The sequence below is a fragment of the Sphaeramia orbicularis genome, chromosome 17 (genome assembly GCF_902148855.1).
Source record: "Sphaeramia orbicularis chromosome 17, fSphaOr1.1, whole genome shotgun sequence".
NCBI lineage: Eukaryota > Metazoa > Chordata > Actinopteri > Kurtiformes > Apogonidae > Sphaeramia > Sphaeramia orbicularis.
The window spans coordinates 34,687,133-34,710,776 of NC_043973.1; the positions used below are offsets into that span (position 1 = coordinate 34,687,133).

Consider the following 23,644-nt stretch of genomic DNA (forward strand, 5'->3'; position numbering starts at 1 on the left):
GCTGATGAACAATAAACGGAGACTGCCTCCAAAGACGTATGTGCGGGTCTCGTCATTAAAAAAAGAACACAACGCAGAGTCCGACACCACCGGTTACACATGGCCCCGTTCATTCTTCCCTGAACATGGATCAGTGGTCCTGTCCCCTTTGCAGAAAAACAGCCCCAAAGCAGGAGGTTTCCACCCCCATGCTTCACAGTAGGTCTGGTGTTCTGGGATGAACCTCAGCATTCTTCCTCCAAACACAACCAGTTGAGTTTTTACCAAAAAGTTCTATTTTGGTTTCACCTGACCACATGATCTTCTCCCAGTCCTCTTGTGGATCCTCCATCTGCTCTGTGTCAAACTTCAGATGGACATGCCTGGACATGGACTGGCTTAAGCAGGGGGACACGCCTGGCGCTGCAGGAGCAGGAGTCCCTCTGGGCCTAGTGTGGTACTGATGAGAGCCTTTGGTACTTTGGTCCCAGCTCTCTGCAGGTCTTTCATCAGGTCCCTCTGTGTACTTCTGGGATTTTTGCTCACCGTTCTCATGATCATTTTGACCCCATGGGATTAGATCTTCAGTGGGGCCCCAGATCCAGGCAGATTATCAGTGGTCTTGTATGTCTTCCATTTTCTTCCAGTTGCTCCACAGTTGATTTCTTCACACCAACCTGCTTGTCTATTGTAGATGGACTCTTCCACCCTGGTGCAGGTCTGCAGTTTTCTTCCTGGTGTCCTTGGACAGCTCTGTGGTCTGGTCCATGGTTGAGTTTAAGTCTGACTGTTTGAGGCTGTGGACAGGTGTGTGTTCTACAGAACCAGTTCAAACAGGTGTGTGTTCTACAGAGAACCAGTTCAAACAGGTGTGTGTTCTACAGAGAACCAGTTCAAACAGGTGTGTGTTCTACAGAACCAGTTCAAACAGGTGCCATTAATACAGGGAACCAGTGGAGGACAAAAGAGCTTCTGAAAGAAGGTCCAGCTCTGGGACAGACACAAATCTGTGGTTTGTGGGTGACCAAATACTTGTTTTCCACCATAATTTACAAATAAATTCTTTAAACATCCTACAATGTGATTTCCTGAATTTTTTTTTCTCATTTTGTGTGTTCAAGTGTACCTCTGATGAAAATTACAGATCTCTGTCATCTTTCTAAGTAGGAGAACTGGAACAATCAGTGGCTGACTAAATACTTTTTTAACCCACTGTACACACAGACATATATGGACACATAGACATTAAGGTTTTTACAGGTTTATTTGTACAGTAAATACAGTCCACAGACGGTGTAGGAATGTATGATATGATCACACATACATTTCACCATCTTGTTAAATCATACACTGACGCTGCTCTGCTTATTCTCAGGACCTTTGGCCACTCTGGCAGGTGTGTACCAGGACGTGAAGGGCCAGAAGCTGGAGGCATTATGGAGGGAGGCGGTCTCACAGTGGACTGAGCGGCTGGTGGAGGAACTGCCGGCTTTAATGGAGAATCCACAGCTGAGACCTCTGGCTCAGGCTTGTGTTACAGGACTCAGCATCGCCTTGGATGTTGTGAGAATCCTAGATTTCTCTTACATGTGTCGCAAAATTTTATTCATTCATTTAGTCTCGGAGAATAAGGAGTTATGGGTCTCAACTGCAATATTTTTGACAGCGATATTCCATAACCGTTTAGGCCTGTGTAGGATTTCGGGGAAGTGGGAGCCCATTTCAGCACACATTAGTCAAAGGCAGGATTTACTGTGCACATGTTACCAGTTCATCACAAAGCCGACACTCACACTGTAGCTCAAATCTAATCTTTACATTCATATGTGATTGGTTTTTCTATGACGTTAAGTGCAGCACAAATCATTTGATGTCTGATCCACACCACTTCCATACATGGTCCTGAATCAGAAACAGATCTGATCTTTCTCATTGTGACGTAAGTTTAGATGGTCCAGATAGAATTCATGCAACTTTTACATCACTTTAAATGGAGACTGATCATGACTCTGCACCGGAGCAAGTCACTCAAGAGGGAAAAAGTAGCTAGAATATAGCTTGCGCATGAATGAAGCAGTAAAATGTGTCCAAAAAAATCATATACAGTGGCAAGAAAAAGTATGTGAACCCTTTGAAATGTCCTACTTTTCAACAGGAATTGATCATAACATCAATGTGATTTAATCTGAGCTTTTTAACTGAATGCCACACAAGGAATTAGAATATGTCATGTCTTTATCGAGCAAAGTTATTAAACATTCATAGTGTTGCTATAAAAAGTAAGTGAACCCTTGGATTTCTTTCATTCATTCATTTGCTGAACCCACTTTATCCTCACTAGGGTCAAGGGGGCGGAGCCTATCCCAGCTACTTATGGGTGAAAGCAGGGTTCACCCTGGACAAGTGACCAGTTCATCACAGACTGAACATATAGAGACAAACAACCACTGTCACATTCACACCTATGGGCGATTTAGATTAACTAATTAACCTATCAGAGCATGTGTTTGGATGATGGGAGGAGCCTGAGTACCAGAGAGAACCCACACAGACACGGGGAGAACACGCAAATTCCACGCAGAAATGTCCCACCCCCATGGACTGGTGTTGGAATCGAACCCAGGACCTTCTGTCTGTGAAGCACCAGTGACCCTGGTACTTAATTGACTTAAAGGTGGGGTCTGAGATCTTAGAAAAACGGTTCCAGCAGCTGCATTTTGAAAATACTCAGTTCAAAAGTCCAAACCCCTTTCTTCAGACGTCCCTCTGAAGCCACACCTCCAGAGAACTGGCACGCACAATGCTTGTACCCGAGGGTTCACAAGTGCTGCACAGCATCAATTCACCGGCCCCAAACCTGGCCCCACCTCCAGGTCCGACCCTGGCCCCAGCTCCAGCTCCAGCTCCGACCTTGGCTGAGGCTGAAGCTGAGGCTTCGGCTCTGGCTTGCGGCTCCATGCATACCTCCTTCAGTCTCCTCCACCCCCCCCCACCCCCCCACCCCCCCTCCCTCTTCCAGAACAGCCCCAGTTCAGACCTATCTGACTAACGTTACATTTCCTAGTGGTTTATGTTAGTGACTAAACAGTTTGCTGGTGAACTTTCCATCCTAATACAGCTAATATATCCAAGCTCTGGCTCTGGCTTTGTTTCCTGTACCAGTGCTCCAAGCCTCTGAGAATGCACGATACATGCGGGGGGGGGGGGGCAAATGACAGTTGAGTTTGATAGACATATCACCGTTCAATCATTTCAATTGGGTGCTGAAAATGATTGGATAGTGTTTTTTCAGTCCTGTCCGTTCCACAGGTGACTGTTGTACCCCTGAAAACAGGGGAGATAGAATCACACGAGTGATTTACCGTTGTTTTCCTCAGTGTGCACTTTAATGCAATGCCAACAGTGACATACAACAAATAAAACCACGGCTACGTAATACAACGTCAAAACCTATGCAGCTCCAGCCCCACATATTGGCGCCACAAACGTGCACAGACAGAAGATGGCGGCGTGCACCCACAACACACTGCATGACAACGTTCAGCCACAGTTAACAACAATAAAACTTATTTTAGCATTGCAAAAACTATAACAAACAAACGGTTTTATGCTTCAACAAAGTACATTTCACATTATAATCACAGTTGACCACAATTACCTGAAAACAGGGGAGATAGAATCACACGAGTGATTCACCGTTGTTTTCCTCAGTGTGCACTTTAATGCAATGAGGAGAAACGGCGCGAGCCCTCTAGAGGTGAATAAAGACACAACTAATCAACCCCAGATCGTTTCAGGCATGCTCAGTGGATGAGATTACCTTATCTGAAATGGCAAAGATATTATTGTAACATGAACATTTTAACTATATTCCTGTTGTTTTAAGACTTATGTGAATTAATATGAATTAATATTTATTGCAAACATTTTAGCTATTTTGTTTTTACATCTTAATCTTGTAATAATCTGAATCGCTGCAATCCTGTATAAGGCAGATAATGTTACTACAACCTATCACAACTACATTTTTTTATTTATGTGTTAGAGCTTTTAATTAATTAGTTGTAATTGGGATGTGAATGGGATTTTAAGGAATATAGTAAAAAATGCTCCAGGAAAACATCTCGCGCCCTGTTGAAGCCAATAATCTAATAACAACCAATAACGTAATAACGGCCGATAATGTAATAAATTTGCTATTTTTAGAATGTAATAGGCCAATAACGTAATAAAAGTCCTGGACCAATCACGTAATAACTTTTGGCCAATAATGTTATAACTTATTACGTTATTGGCTCAGTTATTACATTTGCAAAGAATTTTTTTTTACCAGGACAATAACGTAATAACCAGCCAATAAGTTATAACGTTATTGACCAGAAGTTATCACATTATCGGTTCAGGTCTATTATTATGTTATTGGCCAGATATTATGTTATTGGCCTATTACATTTTAAAAGTAGCAAATTTATTACATTATCAACCGTTATTATGTTATAAGCTGTTATTACATTACTGGCTTCTACACACCCCACCTTTAATTTAACTGGTTGGATAGCGCTGTCACCTCACAGTAAGCAGGTCCTGGGTTTGATTTCAACCAGGACCTTTCTGTGTGGAGTTTGCATGTTCTCCTCATGTCTGCGTGGGTTCTCTCCGGCTTCCTCCCTCCAAAGACATGCACTGATAGGTTAAACTTAACTGCCCATAAGTGAGAATGTGATTGGTTGTTCGTCTCTATGTGTCAGCCCTGTGATGAATTGGTAACTCCAGGGTGTCTCTCCTTCGCCCATAAGTAGCTGGGATACCCCCCCCGTGACCCTAGTGAGGATAAAGTGGTTCAGGAGATGATTGACTGACAGGCTGATCCTCCTTTGGCATCAATAACATCAACCAAACGCTTAAAGTAGACATGCACAACATTCTGGAGGAGTTTTTGACTATTCCTCATTCCAGAACTGTTTCAGCTCATCCATACTTGTAGGATGTCTGGTGTGCATCTGTACTGGATTCAGGTCTGGGCTCTGGCTGGGCCTCTCCAAAAGGTGGATTATGTTTTTCTGAAGCCATTCTGTTTGATGTTTAGTGTCATTGTCGTGTTGCATTAACTGAGCTTCTACTGAGCTTGAGTTAGTAGACATCCACCCTGACATTATCCTGTTGTGTATGTGGATAAACTTGGGAATTAATTTTCTTTTTGATAATGGAAAGTAGTCCAGGCCCTGAAGGAGTGAAATGGTCTAAAATTGCAACACACCCTCCACCATTCTCCTCTGTGGGGATGATGTTCTCATGTTCCCGTTTTTTAAGGCCATACATAATGCTGCGTGTTCTTCCCAAACAATTCAATATTAAGACAATGAAAAGACATGAAATATTATAAGTATTTGTTTGGTATTAGGTGAAGAATATTGCATTTGTCTGCACCTGTGACTTCGATGCAAATTAGATCACATTTTACAAAGAAAACCATTTATTTTTCAAAGGGTTCACAGACTTTTTTTCTGTTTTGCTACATAATGAATACTGATGATACCATATTTTATCTTTTTTTTTTTTTTTCATTGTTTTTATTGCAGTTTTTGGTTTCCCATTCAACAAAACAGTGTCTTCTAAAGACTACACACAAAACAAAACATACACGACAGCTCTTACATAAGAAATAAAACACAAAAACAGAGCTTGATACAGAAGGTGGTAGGTCAGACTTACAATGTACGTGAGTCACATTTATAAATATAACTGAAGTTCACAACAGTCCTTTTAATAGGGTAGAAGAGAGGTCTGGTCCAATATAGTCCAAAAATGGACGCCACACTCTGTAGAACTGATCTGCACTGTTATGTATGATATTGGTCAGATATTCTAGAGGGATCAGTTCAAAAATTATTTTACGCCAACCACAGATAGAAGGAATCTTGTCACTGACCCACTGCAAGAGAATATTTTTCCTTGCTGCAAATGTTAGAACATTATACAGTCTTTTGCCATATTTTATCTTAAAAATAAAGTGAATGCACAGTTTTCCATTGTGCATTGTGTTAATTGTATTAATATTTTTACTGAAGGGAATGATGTGAACACTTGTAACTCCAGTGGTTTCATGATTCAATTCAGTTCAGGAAGATGAACAGTTCAGACTGGAATCTGATAATATGTGACAACACAAGCCCCCCCCCCCCCCCCAAAAAAAAAGAGATCTGAATAATAAATCAGATTTTTAATCAGGCTTTTAAGACAATAAAAGATAAATAACTGAAGGTGATTCGTGTTCAAATATGACTTTAACCTCCTCAGACCCAGTTATGGCTTTTCTGTCCACATTTGTAGACAAGAGTTTCACAACTTTATACAAAAAAAAAAAGAAAACTGTCTATCACAAAGGATGTTCCATAAAAATGTTAAAAACTGCATCTGAAAAAACTGCTGCATCATGATGTTTCCAATATAGGCACTGATTTAATAAAAAACAAAAAAGCTTGTACTTTGTTGACATTTCCTGGGTCTGAGGAGGATAAAACTACATGTAGTTCTCAACAGCTTTACACAGAGGATAAACCCGCCTTCCACATATTTTTTTTATTGAGAAGCAGGTATGTAGTATAACAAATGAAAACAATAATGAATACGTTTTTATGAGCGTAATGCAGAAACTATTGAAGTCAGTCTTGACCCTTGTATCCTGATTATTCAGATTCCAGTTTATTAATGTGCATTTACACAAACACTCAAAAGCATATTCATGTTTTCTTGTCATGTGTACTTTAGGCAGGTCAACATACCTACCACTGGGTCGAGACCAGGCTTGCGATGGCTCTGTCTGGGGTCAGGAAACGGCTGGCTTCTGTCTACAAGTTCTCCCCCAGGTACAAAACATGTCTGAGACCAGATGAAACATGCTGAAACTATCCTTTTATTAAAATGGCTTAAAGCATTCAAGCAGGATATTTTCTTTCTTGTGTAATAGCTGCTGATGCCACCCAGTATACACTGTAGTGAGAGGATGTCTGGGTGAAAACTTATATTATTCTCACATAAGACATGTCCAGGGAAATACCGGATTCCACCATGACAAAGCTCCTGTCCAGGGGGGTAACTGATGGAACAATATATATAAACATACAGAAGTCAGACACTGGTAAAGTAAGAGGGAGAATATATTAAAAGAATATTAAAAAAGAAGCTTAATTCAGTCAGAGGCCCACACAACAGTTCATTATAAAGTCTATTTACTGGCTAATGTTAATGAGGAGTGGAATAAATGATGCAGTTAAGAATGTATTTATGGACATGAAAGAATGGTCACGAAATCTGCACATTAGAACGACCGCCACATTTTGATCTCTGCTGGAAAAGATAAGATAAAATAAGATAACATTAGATAAGATAAAATAACCTAGATTTTATTTGTCCCAGAAGATAGAAAAGAATAGAAAAGAAAACCATACAGAAAAGGCAGACATATCACAAATACACTTAGTTGTGGCGGACATGACGACAAATGCGGCGACAGATATGAGAAGAAAGAGAATGTCAGTGGGGTCTGTTGTTTAACCCTTTCATGCAATTATGAGAACCTTGGTCACAATATTTGTGTGTTTTTAAGGTCAAGGTCAAGGTTACTTTATTTATACCCGTAGGTAGATTTGTTTTGCAGACTAGGTGATTGCCTTGGCGTTACAACAACACATACATTGAACATTCAAGACAGGCACTTGATCACGCCTACAGACAGGACAAAAAGACAGGACAAAAAGACAGGACAAAAAGACAGGACAAAAAGTGCTCAGTGTTCCACCATTCATCTGTATAGCAGCATGGATAAGTAAAAGAATAAAATAAATAAGATCAAATAAATAAAAACAAGATGCAATAAAACACAATAAAAACCAGAAAAGATAAAATAAAAACAATCTGGGATAAAAACCAGAATAAGAACATAAAAAAAAAAATTAAAAATTTGAAGTCACAATAATAATAAATAGAGCAAAGAAATGGAATAAATAACTAAATAAGTTAGTAAAGTGCAATGTCACTATTTCTTATTGAGCTCAGTGACGGCGACAGGAACAAAGCTATTTTTATAACGCTGTGTCCTGCACCTGGGACTAAGAACCTCCGTCCAGAGGAAAGGAGCTGAAATTCACCTTGTAAAGGATGGGAGTCACTGTTAAGAACTGATGAAGCCATCCTCTGTACCTGTTTAGTGTACAGGGAGGCGGGACAAGACTGGGACTGACCAATCAGGCGACTGGACCATCTCACTATTTGATTTAGTGAGTTTCTTTATTGCTCTTTAGTCATGAAAAAAACATGCAATTTAGGTTAGGTTTTTTTTTTTAAGGAGTTACAAAACTGTCCACTCAGCTGGACCTCATGCATTTAACTTTTCAAGCAAAGAAACATGTATTTAAAACCTAATATCAGAAAGTGATATGGAAAAGTATGCAATAAAAACATTTTTAATGCTGCTAATCAGATGTTTTCCCACATTTTAACATACTCTAATACTAGTTATTATTCATTTCATGGAGATAATATGCAAAAAAAACCCTGTTTTGTTTGTTGATTTACTCCAAAACATGTTAGTGCAGATCAGGTTTATCAAGAACAGCAGAGTTACAGTAACGGTATGAAATGCACTGTATAGGATGGTGCATAAGTGTCCACTGTGTTGGCTGATATGGAACTAAAACAATAAAACCCATGAATATACAAGAGAACAGCTGGAGAAGAACTGTCCACTGTAGTGACCTCTGTACATGAAAAGGTTAAAGTGGCTAAATAAGTTAAGGTAAGATAACATTAGATAAGGTAAGATGAGATGAGATAAGATAACATTAGATAAGATGAGATAAGATAAGATAAAGTAAGGTAAGATAAAGTAAGATAAGATAAACTAAGATAAGATAAGGTAAGGTAAGATAAGATAAAATAAGATAAGGTAACTTAGACTTTATTTGTTCCAGAAGATAGAAAAGAATAGAAAAGAAAACCATACAGAAAAGCAGACATATCACAAATACACTTAGTTGTGGTGGACATGACGACAAATGTGGCGACAGATATGAGAAGGAAGAGAATGTCAGTGGGGTCTGTTGTTTAAAGTGGCTAAATAAGATAAAATAAGATAAGATTAGATGAGATAAGATATGATAAGAGACCTTATTGTCATTGCCTCAAAAAAGGATACTCTCGAAAAACAAAACAAAACATGCATATAAAAGACACAAGGCACAATTAAGTTTTGCAGAAAGTTTAATATTTCAGTTAATAAGTTAAAATTAAATAAGTAAATATTATTCTATTACCATAGATCCACACTTTGTTTACCCTGTCATATCATCTGTATGAATAGGGAATGAAGCAGCCAATCAGAGAACAGGAGGGAAGAGATGCACAGAAATGTAAGGAAATGGTACTGTGAAAAGGTTAGATTCATAGAGTAAGTTTAAAGTTCGTGGAACCAAAAACCCCTCATTTACAGGTTAATAAACTCAGAATTGGCTCTAAAAACACATTCTGGTTATAGTCCCTCACCAAACATGAAATGATGAAGACTTAGTTCAGCTGTTCACTGTCAGGTGGGACCATGAAGGAGGAAAGGCCAAAAGCATTTACTGATCTGAAATGTTTAATAACCTTTAAACCATCAGTCATATCAATACATTGAAATAATTAAGGTAAAATGTAGTTTCTCATCCTCCCAGTAGTATCAGATATGAAGTTCAGTGGCTCCATATTGAACATGGAAACAGCGTCATGTAATATTATTGCTGAAAATGTCCCTTTTCTTCAATTTTTTCTGTTAAGGCTCCAATTCTCGTAATTTAGAAATGGATCCTGAAAGTAGACGCCAAGAGATGGACTGGACTTTACAGGTTTATTGTCCATGAAATGAGGATTACGATTAGCCGTGGCCGAGGAGAAGCGGAGGCAGTAGCCGAGTCCAGAAAACACAAGTCACCATCCAAAAGTAGCAAGCAGGAGTTTAGGACAACAAGGAGTGTAGAGATGTGCACAGAACAGAATGATTAGGAGGTGTATCTGCTGAGGAGGAGATGATGATCATAACTGAAGATAGGTGTTTGTCATGAGCTGCAGGGAGAGGTCAACTGTATCCTTAAAGGGGAGGGAGAAGGAGACGAAACAAGCAGCAGAAAACAGAAACATCAACACATTTGTTTTGATATAATAACCTTTCAATATGTGGTTCCCAACCTTTTTCTGCTCATGACCCCATTTTAACACCACAAATTTCTGGCAACCCTAGACATTTTCATTTTTATTTTATTTATTTATTTAGACAGGGACAATGCACAATATACATTAACCTTAAAAAGGACAGATGTAGTGTTCCGGGTTCTAGCACTAGTGCTAATTTCCACCTGTAGTCCCTGGGCAGGCTGATGGTATCATTAAAAAAACAGACATTAATAAAAATTAAAACAGTAAAAAAAAAATGCATATTTATAACTCAATCTGTATATCGTTAAAAAAACAAACATTAGGAAAAACTAAAACATTAAAGAACAGTAAAAAATGCATATTTATAACTCCATCTGTATATCATTGAAAAAACAGATATTAATAAAAACTAAAACATTAACAACAGTAAAAAAAAAGCATATTTATAACTCCATCTGTATATCATTGAAAAAACAAACATTAGGAAAAACTAAAACATTAAAGAACAGTAAAAAATGCATATTTATAACTCCATCTGTATATCATTAAAAAAACAAACATTAGGAAAAACTAAAACATTAAAGAACAGTAAAAAATGCATATTTATAACTCCATCTGTATATCATTGAAAAAACAGATATTAATAAAAACTAAAACAGTAAAAACAGTAAAAAAATGCATATTTATAACTCCATCTGTATATCATTAAAAAACAGACATTAATAAAAACTAAAACATTAAAAAACAGTTAAAAAAAAAGCATATTTTTAACTCCATCTGTATATCATTAAAAAACAGATATTAACAAAAACTAAAACAGTAAAAAACAGTTAAAAAAAAGCATATTTTTAACTCCATCTGTATATCATTAAAAAACAGACATTAATAAAAACTAAAACATTAAAAAACAGTAAAAAAAAAAGCATATTTTTAACGCCATCTGTATATCATTAAAAAACAGATATTAACAAAAACTAAAACAGTAAAAAACAGTAAAAAAAAAAAAAAAAGCAGATTTTTAACTCCATCTGTATATCAGTAAAAAACAGATATTAATAAAAACAAAAACATTAAAGGACAGTAAAAATGCATATTTCTAACTCCATCTGTATAAAATATTCCTTCCCATCCATCCATTCCCTCTTCTGTCCCACTGCAGTCTATCACACACTCTAAACATGTTTACATCACATTCCATTAGATCTACAGGTTTGGTTTGACAGCAGCTGTTTTTTCACCATGTGTGTGAATGTGTAATAGTTTGTAACCGTTCATAGTTCTGTTGGTCATGTGATCCACTCTCACATGGACACACATGAGAACGGTGAATTTTGTCTCTGAATCCTGCACTCGCCGCATGTTGTTGATCGAGTAATTGGAGATGTTTTTCCAGAACTCAGAGAAATAAACCTTTTGAAGGGAGGAGCAGCAGAATTATGGATAACCTTAAACAACAGACACACATTTGTAGACATGATGACATTTTTGAAGCTTAAGATCTTCTATTTGGACAAAATTGAGCAGTGATGGAATGCTCACCTTTTCTTGTCATGGATCTTGAGAGAATATTTATACAATGATTCTAGAGGTCTCAGGGCAGATTTACAAACCTGAGACCAACTGGTTATACAGTAGAGAACATGTGGAGCTATCAGTGCATTTAGATCCATGTGTGACGCTTCAGTGGACAGTGAGTTTATGATAGATCTGAAGTTGGCACAGTTAAATTTGATTATTTTTGTCATCTTTTTACTGTGCTTTTTAAAGCTTAGATTGGGGTCAAGTGTAACACCTAAATATTTAACCCTTTCATGCACGAATTATGAGAACCTTAGTCAAGATTTTTTTCTTCAGTGTTTAGCCATGAAAAAAACAATGCGATTGAGGTTTTTTTTTTCTATGGAGTTACAAAAATATCCATGCATTTAATTTTTGAAGTAAAGAAATGTGTTTAAAACCCAATATCAGAAAGTGATATGAAAACAATGAAATAAAAACATTTTTAATGCTGCTAATCTGATGTCTTCTCACATTTTAACATATTCTAATGCTAGTAATTACTCACTTCATGGAGATAATATGCAAAAAAAAAACCTCCTTGTCTAACAAATAACAATTGATTTACACTCAAACATGTTACTGCAGATCAGCTTTATCAAGAACAGTAAAGTTACAGTAATGATCTGAATTACAGTGTATGGGATGGTGCATAAGCGTCCACTGTGTTGGCTGATACGGAACTAAAACAACAAAACCCATCAATATACAAGAGAACAGCTGGAGAAGAACTGTCCACTGGAGTGGACAGTGCATGAAAGGGTTAAATTCAGTTACATTCTTAATTTTTTGTCCTTCTATCAGGATGTGAGAAAAATTCTTGGGTTTACTGCAGTTTGTAGAAAACATCGACACAGTTTTCTCAACATTCAAAGTTAGACAGGAGTTCCTCGGCCAATTAGAAACCTTCTCCATTTCTTGTGTTAATTTTTGAGTGACCTCTTCAACGGTTTTACCATGAGACATTCAAAACAGAGACTTTTTTTTTTTTTCATTAATTTGTTTTTGATCATGTAATAGTTTGCTATACTATGTTGCAAATAAATGTTAATGTTAGAGGACATTTAGTCTATATAATGTCTATTATTGTGGACAGGCAGTAAAACCAGGTGTAGATTACTGCACAAAGGGAGAATGCGATTTTCCTTGGTCAGGATCTGTCCAGTCAGTCCAGCTGTGATTTACAAGGAGGACAATTAATACTGAACAAACAAGAACTGAAACTATGAATTATGAAAGAGCTGCAGCATCTGAAACTGACCACAATGAAGATTTGACACAGAAACAGAACCACAGTGCTGCAGTTTCACAACCACAGTTTGACATGTCTTATGTATTGTGATTGTCTCAACTCACCACATATTTTTTATTATTATTATTATTTTTTTTTTTTTTTTATCACTTACTAGAAATTTCAGGCGACCCCATTTGAATTCCAGGTGACCCCACGAGGGGTCCTGATCCCAAGGTTGAAAAACACTGCTCTACATGATCAGTTAATTAAATATAGGAAAATACCTGCCTGTCATGGAAAGAGGAGATGAATCACTTAAGAAAGGTGACATGTAGAGAAAGTAAGTTTGGAAGTTACCACAAAAACAATTATGTTCTTCCATGTTTAGATGAAGAGCTGAACATAAGAGACTCTCCCTGTTCCCCACTCTGAAAGAAGACCAGTGCCGCACCAGTTTACAAACCAACATAATGAAAGTATTTACAGTATTAAACACGAAGTTTCATGGTGAATATAGCCAAAAGAACAAACCACTTACCTGACAAAGAAAAACAAAACAAAATACAATACCTTTTCCTGTACAATCACTTCTAAAAACGTATCCTCATGCAGTCACTTCCAAAAATGTGCAATAACCCAGAAAAATGTGAATTATGTGCAATAAATCATGCAGTAATCCTCTGTTCTTACAATAACAATGCAATAGTGATCCAATATTTATTCAAATACAAATGTACTATTTTTATAGACTTTCATAGATATACATACTGTTAATACTGTTAGTATTGTAAATATTGTGTTTATTTTTATTTTATTATAGTTTTAGTTCTATTCTTATTTTGGTTTGTTAAATTTGATATTCTATTTTCTTATTTTGCTTGTTAGTTTTTGTAATTTTATATTTATTCTATTCTTATTTTCCCAATGTGTTGGTTTTTTATTCATATTGTTGCATTGACAGGAGCAGCACTTCTAATGTCATCGAACACACAATGACAATAAAGGCTATTCTATTCTATTCTATTCTGTTTTGTTCTGTTCTGTTCTATTTCTCCAGGGTTCCAGTCCTTAATTTTTAATTCTAATTCTTTATTTATATAAATACTACATTTCTTATTTTCTCTTGTATTTCATTTCTCACTTGTTTGTTTTTTTTTACTCATCTTTTTCTCTGCACTTGCTTGTTGTATTGCTGTTGTTAACTGTGAAATTTCTCCACGGTGGAATAAATAAAGTCTTATCTTGTCTTATTTTATCTTAACATCCTGTTTACTTCCCTTCTGCATAAACACAAATCCTGCTGTTTTTTTTTTTTGTTTTTTTTTGTTTTTTTTTTCATTTAAAACACAAACACCATCAGAAAAGGCGCCTTCTTCTCTGGTGCCATATAACCCAGTTAATCTGTCATGATGTGTGACATTTATTTCATTGCTCAGTTGAACGTCACTGGGAGATAAGGACCAATGTTTCAGACTCCAGATGCCAAATAAGGGAATATTTTATGTTTCGTCCCTCCAGTAGATCTCCCAGACTTATAGAATCACTGCCAAGGAACACTGAAGCTGTTCTGGAGGCATGTGGTAGAACAACACTGCACTATTTAGCCAGAAATTTTCCTTTAATTTGTCACCTGTCAGTACATGGCAAAGAAAACCACAAAGTTGATGTTTTGCATTTGCTGGTAATCTACAAAATAAGCAAAGAAAAGATACAAATGCATGGAAATGACCCCACGGAGGTCATTTAACCCTTTCATGCGTAGTGGTCACTCCAGTGGACAGCTGTTCAAAGTTGTTCTCTTGTATATTCATGCATTTTGTTGTTTAACTTGTATATCAGCCAACACAGTGGACGCTTACGCATCATACACTGACATTCAAACCATTACTGTTCTTGATCAACCTGATCTGCACCAATATATCTGAGTGTAAGTCAACTGCTAATTTTTATTCGACTGTAATTAAGAGTTTTTTTTAAACTTTTTTTTTTTTTTTGGCATATCTTCTTTCTTTTTTTTTTCTTCTCATATTTGTTCAGGTTATTTACATTTTATTGTTCCAGGATAGTTTGTAAATGTAAATATTTTCTGCAGTAAAGCCAAGACAAAAATTTGAAGTTTACATTTATGTATTTGGCAGATGCTTTTTTTCCAAATCGACTTACAGGGGAAAACCAATCTAATCAATCAGTCACTCAAATTTTATTTATAAAGCGCTGAATCACAGCAAAAGTTCTCTCATGACACTTTATATATAGAGTTGGTCAAAACCAGACTTTAAGCCAATTTACAGAAACTCAACAGAATCTGAGTGAGTAATAACTAGTGTTATCCTCCTGAGACCCAAGAAAGGAAAAGTTTTGGCTTTTTTATATTTAATAATTGTCTTGATTGGAAACACCATGATGCAACAGTTTTTTCAGATAGATTTTTTTTTTTTTGATTATGGAATGTCCTTTGCAGTGGACAGCATTTTGTTTTGTTTTTTTTGTTTTTTTAAATAAAGCTGTAAAACTCTTGTCCCCTACAGAGGACAAAAATGCATTGTTGGGTCTCAGGAGGTTCTAGAATGTTCAAATGTGATAACAGATTAGCATAGCAGCATTTAAAAAATGTATTTCATAGTTTTCACACAGTATGTCAGTAAATGATCATCAGGCTGCCTTTGTAAATAAGAATCTGTTCTTAATTGCTTGCCTGGGTAAACAAAGGTTAAATTTAAAAAAAAAAAAAAAAAAAAAAAGGAAAAATGCATAGTGTCCAGCTGAGTGGACATTTTTGTAACTCCATGAAAAATAGGTTCATAAAAAAATTCAATCACATTGTTTTTTTCATGCCTAAACAGGAAAAAAAAAATCTTGATTAAGATTCTCATAATTCATGCATGAAAGGGTTAAGGCAGTGTTTTTCAACCTTGGGGATCGGGACCCCACGTGGGGTCGCCTGGAATTCAAATGGGGTTGCCTGAAATATCTAGTATTTGATAAACATAAAAATAAAAAATGTACTAATAAAATGTTCACTGTGGTCAGTTTCAGATGCTGCAGCTCTTTCATAATTCATAGTTTCAGTTCTTGTTTGTTCAGTATTAATTGTCCTCCTTGTAAATCACAGCTGGACTGACTGGACAGATCCTGACCAAGGAAAATCACATTCTCCCTTTGTGCAGTAATCTACACCTGGATTTACTGCCTCTGTCCACAATAATAGACATTATATAGATCAAATGTCCTCGAAAATTAACATTTAAACTATTACATGATCAAAAACAAATTAATTTTAGCAAATAAAGTCTCTGTTTTGAATATCTGGTGTTGCCGGAAATTTGTAATGTTAAAATGGGGTCACGAGCCTAAAAAGGTTGGGAACCAGTGGGTTAAGGAGAATTGTTTTTTTTGTTTTTGTTTTTCAGTGACTGTTCAGCGTCAGTGTCAGTGCCGCTACCTCAGCTCCACTGGTCCAGGAGGTCTGAGGCCGACCTGTTGCAGATCCTGTTGGAGGACTGGCTGCTGAAGCCTCTGCAGACCCTGGCCTCGGTCAGACCCACCGCTGAACTGTACCGCCTCAAGAGGAAGATCATGGACAGCCCCTTCATACGTAAGACGCACAGAAGAAAGTGTAGCCCATAAAGACCCAAACAGCCACTGGAGACCAAAAGCATCTACTGGTGTAAATGTCTGATAACGTCTGATCCACTAATCCTATCAATACGTTGACATAATTGGTGTAAAATACAGTTTGTCATCTTTTCATGGTCATCAGATATGACCCATATTATGTTTGTTTATGTTTACGCATTTGGCAGACGCTTTTTTCCAAAGCGACTTACAGGGGAAAACCAATTAAATCACTCAATCAATCAAATTTTATTTATATAGCGCCAGATCACAAAAAAGTTATCTCTTGACATTTTATATATAGAGTTGGTCAAAACCAGACTCTAAGTCAATTCTACAGAAACCCAACAGAATCCTCCTGGAGCAAACACTTGTGACTATATTAAATTTAAGACCTTTTAAAGACCTTTTTAACCCATAAAGACCCAAATATCCACTGGTGACCAAAATCATTCATGATATAAAATGTTTCAATCAATCCGTCAATCAATACCTTTATTTGTCCCCAATGGGGCAATTGTTGTGCAACAGTGCTTAATAACTACTGATCCACTAATCCTATCAATACATGTAAATAATTGGTGTAAAATGCAGTTCTTCATCTTTTCATGGTCATCAGATATGACCCATTTGGACGTTCAGAGGCTCGGTAGTTACCGTGGAAACAGTCATCTTCTACAACATTGATTCACCAGAAAAACTAATGGAGTTGGATCAATGACAGTGGATGGACACACTGGGTTTATGTTCAGTTGTTTATATTTTTGCTGAAAATGTCACTTTTTTCAGTTTGACCTGTTTTTGATATCCTCCTGAGACCCAGCAATGCATTTTTGTCCTCTGTAGAGGACAAGAGTTTCACAGCTTTACTTAAAAAAAAAAAAAAAAAAGTCCACTGAAAAGGAATCTGTAAGTCTTTCTGTGATTACTCACCTGAATCTCTTGCGTTACGGTGAACAGTTTCGAAGTGCCATCCACCATAAACAAACCCAGTGTGTTTACATTCAGAACCCGGAGGTAACTCAGGCATCTTTGGAATTTTTTTGTCGCAACGTGCATTGTGGGAAAGGGAGGCTCACGCTGCCGCTGCAGGGAGGTTCTGTATCTGAAAACACTGTTGCATCATACTGTTTCCAATTAGGGTAATTATTTAATGTAAAATGGCGAAAATGTTTACTTACTGGGTCTCAGGAGGATATAATTACCGTCAACTTTAATCTGAGCTTTTACGAACATTGACACGATCAGCAAATTAAATACAGGAAAATGCCTGATTTTCACTGAAAAAAATGCTAAATACAGAGGATAATGTTATGGTACATGGTGATAAATCACTTGAAAAAACATAAATATAGCGAAAAAATATTTTGGAACTGCCACAAAAGTTGCACTGGGTCTTTGGATAGATAGATAGATAGATAGATAGATAGATAGATAGATAGATAGATAGATAGATAGATAGATGGATCCAACCAACAATGGAGATACGAGGTAAGAAGTGATAAAAAAAGAATAAAAGATATAAAATATATAACAGGTACAATAACAGTAATAAGATAAAACACCTGTATACAATAATTTATCGCTCAGCAAAATTAAAAGTCTAATGGCAACTGGAGGGACGGACCTCCTGCTGCGTTCAGTCCTGGACAAGGAATCCGTCTGTGGCTGAAGGTGCTCCCCCTGAACACCTCAAGATGGTGAAGTGGGTGAGATGCATAACTGAAAACACAGTTCAGCTTCCTGAGCATTCTCACCCCAGCCACCTGCTGAACTGGGTCCAGTTCAGTCCCAGTGAGGGAGCTCCCCTCCCCAGAACACCACACCAAAGAACAGGACAGCAGCCACCACAGCTGCACAGAAGAGGCTTGGAGATGTTCAACCACCTTCATCTCTGTAGTAAATAAAGTCTGCTTTGCCCCTTGAGTTTATGGTTAAATGAAGAAAAAACCACAATAACCACTTCTTCCCCTCTCTCTCAGACCACGCTTTGCTGGTGGCCGGTCAGTTCGTGGTGACGTTTGATGGTCATCTGTATGAACTACCTCCGTCCTGCCCGCTGCTCCTCGCACAGGACGCCAGCGCTGAGCCCTCGTTCACGGTCATGCTCGGTTCAGATTCACAATCGCACAGCTTCCTCCTGATAGAAATGGACAACAACACCATCACCATTCAGCACAATGGACAGGTATCTGCTTCTGTAGAGGGTTAGAACAGCTGTAGTCTGAATCCTGGGGACACAAAAGAACATGTGGCAAGTAGGCCTGTAACGGTACACGTACCGAACCGTTTCAGTACACACCTGTTCGGTTCGGTACACAGCTGTACCAAAACGGCACAGTATGATGAGAAAAAGAAAAAGGAACGAAAGACGTCGTTCGATGCAGAACTATAAATCCGCGCAAGTTCCACACGGACGTATTGAAGGACGCGCACATTGACCCGAAATATGAAATAGCAGCTGATATAAGGTTAAAAACAAACAACAAATGTGATGTAAACCTGGAAGGAAGAGATTGAAGACCCTCTGCCATCAGTACAGTCCACTTTGGGATCACATCAGGTCCCGGTGAAAGACAACAACGGGGAAAGAGACGTTAATAAGACGAACGCTATTTGCCCCCTACACTACAGTACAGTGTGTTTTAGAACTGCAGTTCTAAAACACACTATCTTTGTCTGTCTGTCTGTCTGTCTCTCTCTCTCACGCACGCTGTATAATAGAGGAATAGAACCCGGAGTTGAATGTTGAAAGGATTTAAAGTTTCACTTTCATTTCACGCCAGCATTAGTTGTGAATCCCCGACCCCCCCCCCCCCCCACACACACACACACACACACACACAAATACACAAAGTGGCCTAAACAGTTTGTTCTCTGTCCTAAACTAAATAATTTGGTTAATTTTGTTGTCAGTGTTGCTCTTCAGTTTGTTAAAAGAGAATACGAGTTTGTCCTCTTGTTAATGTTGCACTTCATATGGAATTTTTTTGTTGTTATTTTTATGCAGAATGTGAACTGACAGAACTGTGATTTGATTTTTGTTGTTTGTTCAAAACTACCTTTCAGGGAAAAGTGCAATACTAATGTTTAAAATACATTTAGTAATATTAAGAATTTATTTTATTTTCTGTTTGATTTACAGCAGCAGAATTATATTATTCCTGTTTTCCTATATTCTACTATGTCAAAAAATTGGGGGAAGAATGTTCAAAAATTCATAAATATATTAAAGACATTTTGAGGGGTTTTCTTTCTTCCCGTACCGAACCAAAAAAAAACCGAACCGTGGCTTTCAAAACCGAAACGTACCGAACCAGAAATTTTGTGTACCGTTACAGACCTAGTAGCAAGGTCACATTTTAGGTAATTTGAGTATAAACCAAGAGTTACGACAATAGACCTGACTTTTCCTCATGTTAACACTGAACAGGGAAAGACTTTTAATTAGTTTTGCTAACTCTGCATCCATATATGAGTTATTGTATGGAGGACTGAACCTGCCATATTGAAAAATATATACAGAAATATAAAAATGGCTCGATAAGTTCATTTCCGTACCACTTATTTATCTATTTTGTCCTTATTTATATTTTTCCTTATTTAATTTTTATCCCTGCATTTATTTCTGTTATTTTCCATTTACATTTTCTTCAATATTCCCCCTTTTGAATTTTCTTTTTCTATTTATTTCTACTTCGCCTATTTATTTCTGTATGGAGTATAAAGAAGATGTAAAGAGAAAGCCATGCAGAAATAAACAGAGGAAGAAAATGCAAAAGGGGGAATAATGAAGAGGTAAATATGAGTATGACTAAAAAAAATGACAAATTAAGATGTCAGATGAAAATAATATATAGAAATAAACAAGAAAAGAGGTAAAGAAAACATAAATAGAAAACAAGACAGAAATAAATGCAGGGATAAAAAATTGAATAAGGAAAAATATAAATAAGGACAAAATGGATAAATAAATGGTACGGAAATGAACTTATCAAGCCATTTTTATATTTCTGTGAATATTTTTCAATATGGCAGGTTCAGTCCTCCATATTATTGTCACCCTATTTACTTAAAGCATTCTAAATGTACATGTAAATATAGTCTATAACTCATCTATACAGTGCATAACATGGATCGTACCATGACAGAATGAATGGCTGTGTGTGTTTGTTTCTGTATTTATTTATTACTGTGGTGTTTGTGTTGTTTTTGTATTATTACTATGCACTGACACGTTTTTTAAATTTTGTAGTATATGTTACATGTTACAGTGACAATAAAGGACTATTCTATTCTATTCTATTGTGTTGCAGGTGAAAGCCAACTGCCACAATAGCGTCACACACACATTTCACAGTGATAATGGCGTCACTGTGAGAAGAGGTTCAAACATTGTGCAGGTGTCCAGTCAGAATGGAGTGTCAGTATCATGTGACACGTCAATGGATTTGTGCAGCTTGACCCTGGATGGATGGCTGCATGGTAAATAAATGAAGGATTCACTGTAAACTTAAATGTATTCACCTTATACTCTCAGATTACAGCAGATATACTGTGTTTAAATCAGATTACAGCAGATATACTGTTTAAATCAGATTACAGCAGATATACTGTTTAAATCAGATTACAGCAGATATACTGTGTTTAAATCAGATTACATCAGATATAATGTGTTTAAATCAGATTACATCAGATATACTGTGTTTAAATCAATTACAGTAGATATACTGTTTAAATCAGATTACAGCAGATATAATGTGTTTAAATCAGATTACAGCAGATATGTTTAAATCAGATTACATCAGATATAATGTGTTTAAATCAGATTACAGCAGATATGTGTTTAAATCAGATTACAGCAGATATGTTTAAATCAGATTACAGCAGATATAATGTGTTTAAATCAGATTATATCAGAAATAATGTGTTTAAATCAGATTATTTCAGATATACTGTGTTTAAATCAGATTACAGTAGATATACTGTGTTTAAATCAGATTACAGCAGATATACTGTGTTTAAATCAGATTACAGCAGATATGTGTTTAAATCAGATTACAGCAGATATGTGTTTAAATCAGATTATATCAGATATAATGTATTTAAATCAGATTATATCAGGTATACTGTGTTTAAATCAGATTACAGTAGATATACTGTGTTTAAATCAGATTACAGTCGATATAATGTGTTTAAATCAGATTATATCAGGTATACTGTGTTTAAATCAGATTACAGTAGATATACTGTGTTTAAATCAGATTACAGTCGATATAATGTGTTTAAATCAGATTATATCAGATATACTATGTTTGTGTTCAGGTACATCCACTGGTCTCCTGGGGACAAATGACAACGAGGTGGGGAATGATTTTCCTCTTCCAGACGGATCTCAGGCTGAAGGACTGGACGCTTTCATCTACAGTTGGCAGGTGAGGGAAGGAAGGGGGTCGTAGAACTGGATTTTCATTAGTTTTCATTTTTATGTTTTATGATTATCTTATTTTGCTGTTAATTTCTGTGTCTTTTAGATGTGGTTTCATCATAATATTCTTGCAGGAATGTGTTTCTGAGACGCAGACAAACTCAGCTGTCTCCTAATCTGTGTACGAGGTTAAAGAACTGGTTCTAATCAGTGATAATGTTAACTTTTCACTTTGGAATGAATGGGATACAATCTGCTGCTAGTCTCCTGAACACTGGAGAAATCTACATGAGAAGTGAACTGTTTGCACTTCTCTACATTTTTTTTTTTAGAGATGATCTGCCTTAGAGATTACATTTGCAAAATCCTAGATACTTTAATAAGATGAATTGGAAGACAAATGGCAAAGGTGCTGGTTAGCTGATGTATTTAATGTGTATGACAAAGTGTTCTGACACACATGTATTGGTTTATGTGCATTTAGACAATAGATGTATAAATCTTCCAGTGTAAAGACTGTGTAAAGTGAATGTATTGTAATGCACAGACAGAGTTTTGAAGTAGATCTGGTAAAACTGAGTAAAATTCATTTTCTCATTACTTCTCAGAATTTCCCATTTTGTTGAAAAACAGCATTTTAGACTGTTTTTTATTTATTAGTGACTCAAACTTGGTAAAATTTCAGTACTTTTTTTTTTTTTTTTTTTTTTTTTACATGTGCTCCAGTATTATAAACTGTCTGTGGTCTTAGTTTAGTGTGTATTAGTTTCAGTGTATTTCTCAGGTCCCAAACACTGAATGTGGAATAATAGGAGTAGGAGAGTAGATTTGTTTCTTTATTATTCAATCAAAAGAAAAGTTGCCTTAACCCAAAATAATATTTTCAATTAAAAAAAACTTCACTTTAATCAAAAACCTTTTCAATCAAAGAAAAAGTGTTTGAATGCAAAGAAATATTTGAGAGCCCAAAAAATTCCATTTGAGCACTTTTTTTTCTTTGATTGAAAAGTTTTGGGTTTTTTATTAAAATGAAGGGGTTTTTTTCTATTAAAAATTTTCTTCTTTGATTGAAGTAAAGTTTTTTTTTTATTGAAAAAATTTTTTTTTTTTTTGATCAAAGTGATATTTTTTGGGGATTGAATAATAAAGACACAAATATCCTACCCATAATATGGCCCAAATATAAAAAAGATGACTTCAATCCAAAAAATGATTTTCAATCAACAAATAACTCACTGCAATCAAAAAAACCTTTTCAATTAGAGAAAAAAAAGTGTTCAAATGCAATTTTTTGGGTCTCAAATATTTTTTTGCATTCAAACACTTGTTTTCTTTGATTGGAAATGTTTTGGGTTTTTTTTGATTGATTGACGTGAGTTGCTTTATGATTGAAAATAATAAAGAAATCAATCTACCTTCATCAATTTGAACTCACAATATAACATCAAAATGTATTCTAAATTCAACCTCCCTCTGTCACTGTTGAACACAGTTTAAGGCGGTCCACAGGGCTCATATTTCAGAAGCTAAACTTTCTTCTATATACTCTGATATTAGTCTATACTGTGTCAAATGCAAACATGCGGACGTCTCTCATCCACATGTACTGGTCCTGTTCCAGCCTTAACCCTCTGGTATCCCGT

At 36.3% G+C, this 23,644-nt stretch overlaps 1 protein-coding gene across 1 annotated transcript in view; it reads left to right on the forward strand.

The window, feature by feature from the left end:
• The window catches only part of LOC115437396 (uncharacterized), a 105,224-nt gene that overhangs the window by 69,936 nt on the left and 11,644 nt on the right, over positions 1-23,644 (forward strand). Inside the window, exons 28-33 of the mRNA XM_030160623.1 lie at positions 1,355-1,542; positions 6,748-6,845; positions 16,369-16,553; positions 18,556-18,761; positions 20,890-21,058; positions 21,899-22,008. Of these exons, the coding sequence (XP_030016483.1) occupies positions 1,355-1,542; positions 6,748-6,845; positions 16,369-16,553; positions 18,556-18,761; positions 20,890-21,058; positions 21,899-22,008 (956 nt within the window). The remainder of the gene's footprint in view (positions 1-1,354; positions 1,543-6,747; positions 6,846-16,368; positions 16,554-18,555; positions 18,762-20,889; positions 21,059-21,898; positions 22,009-23,644) is intronic.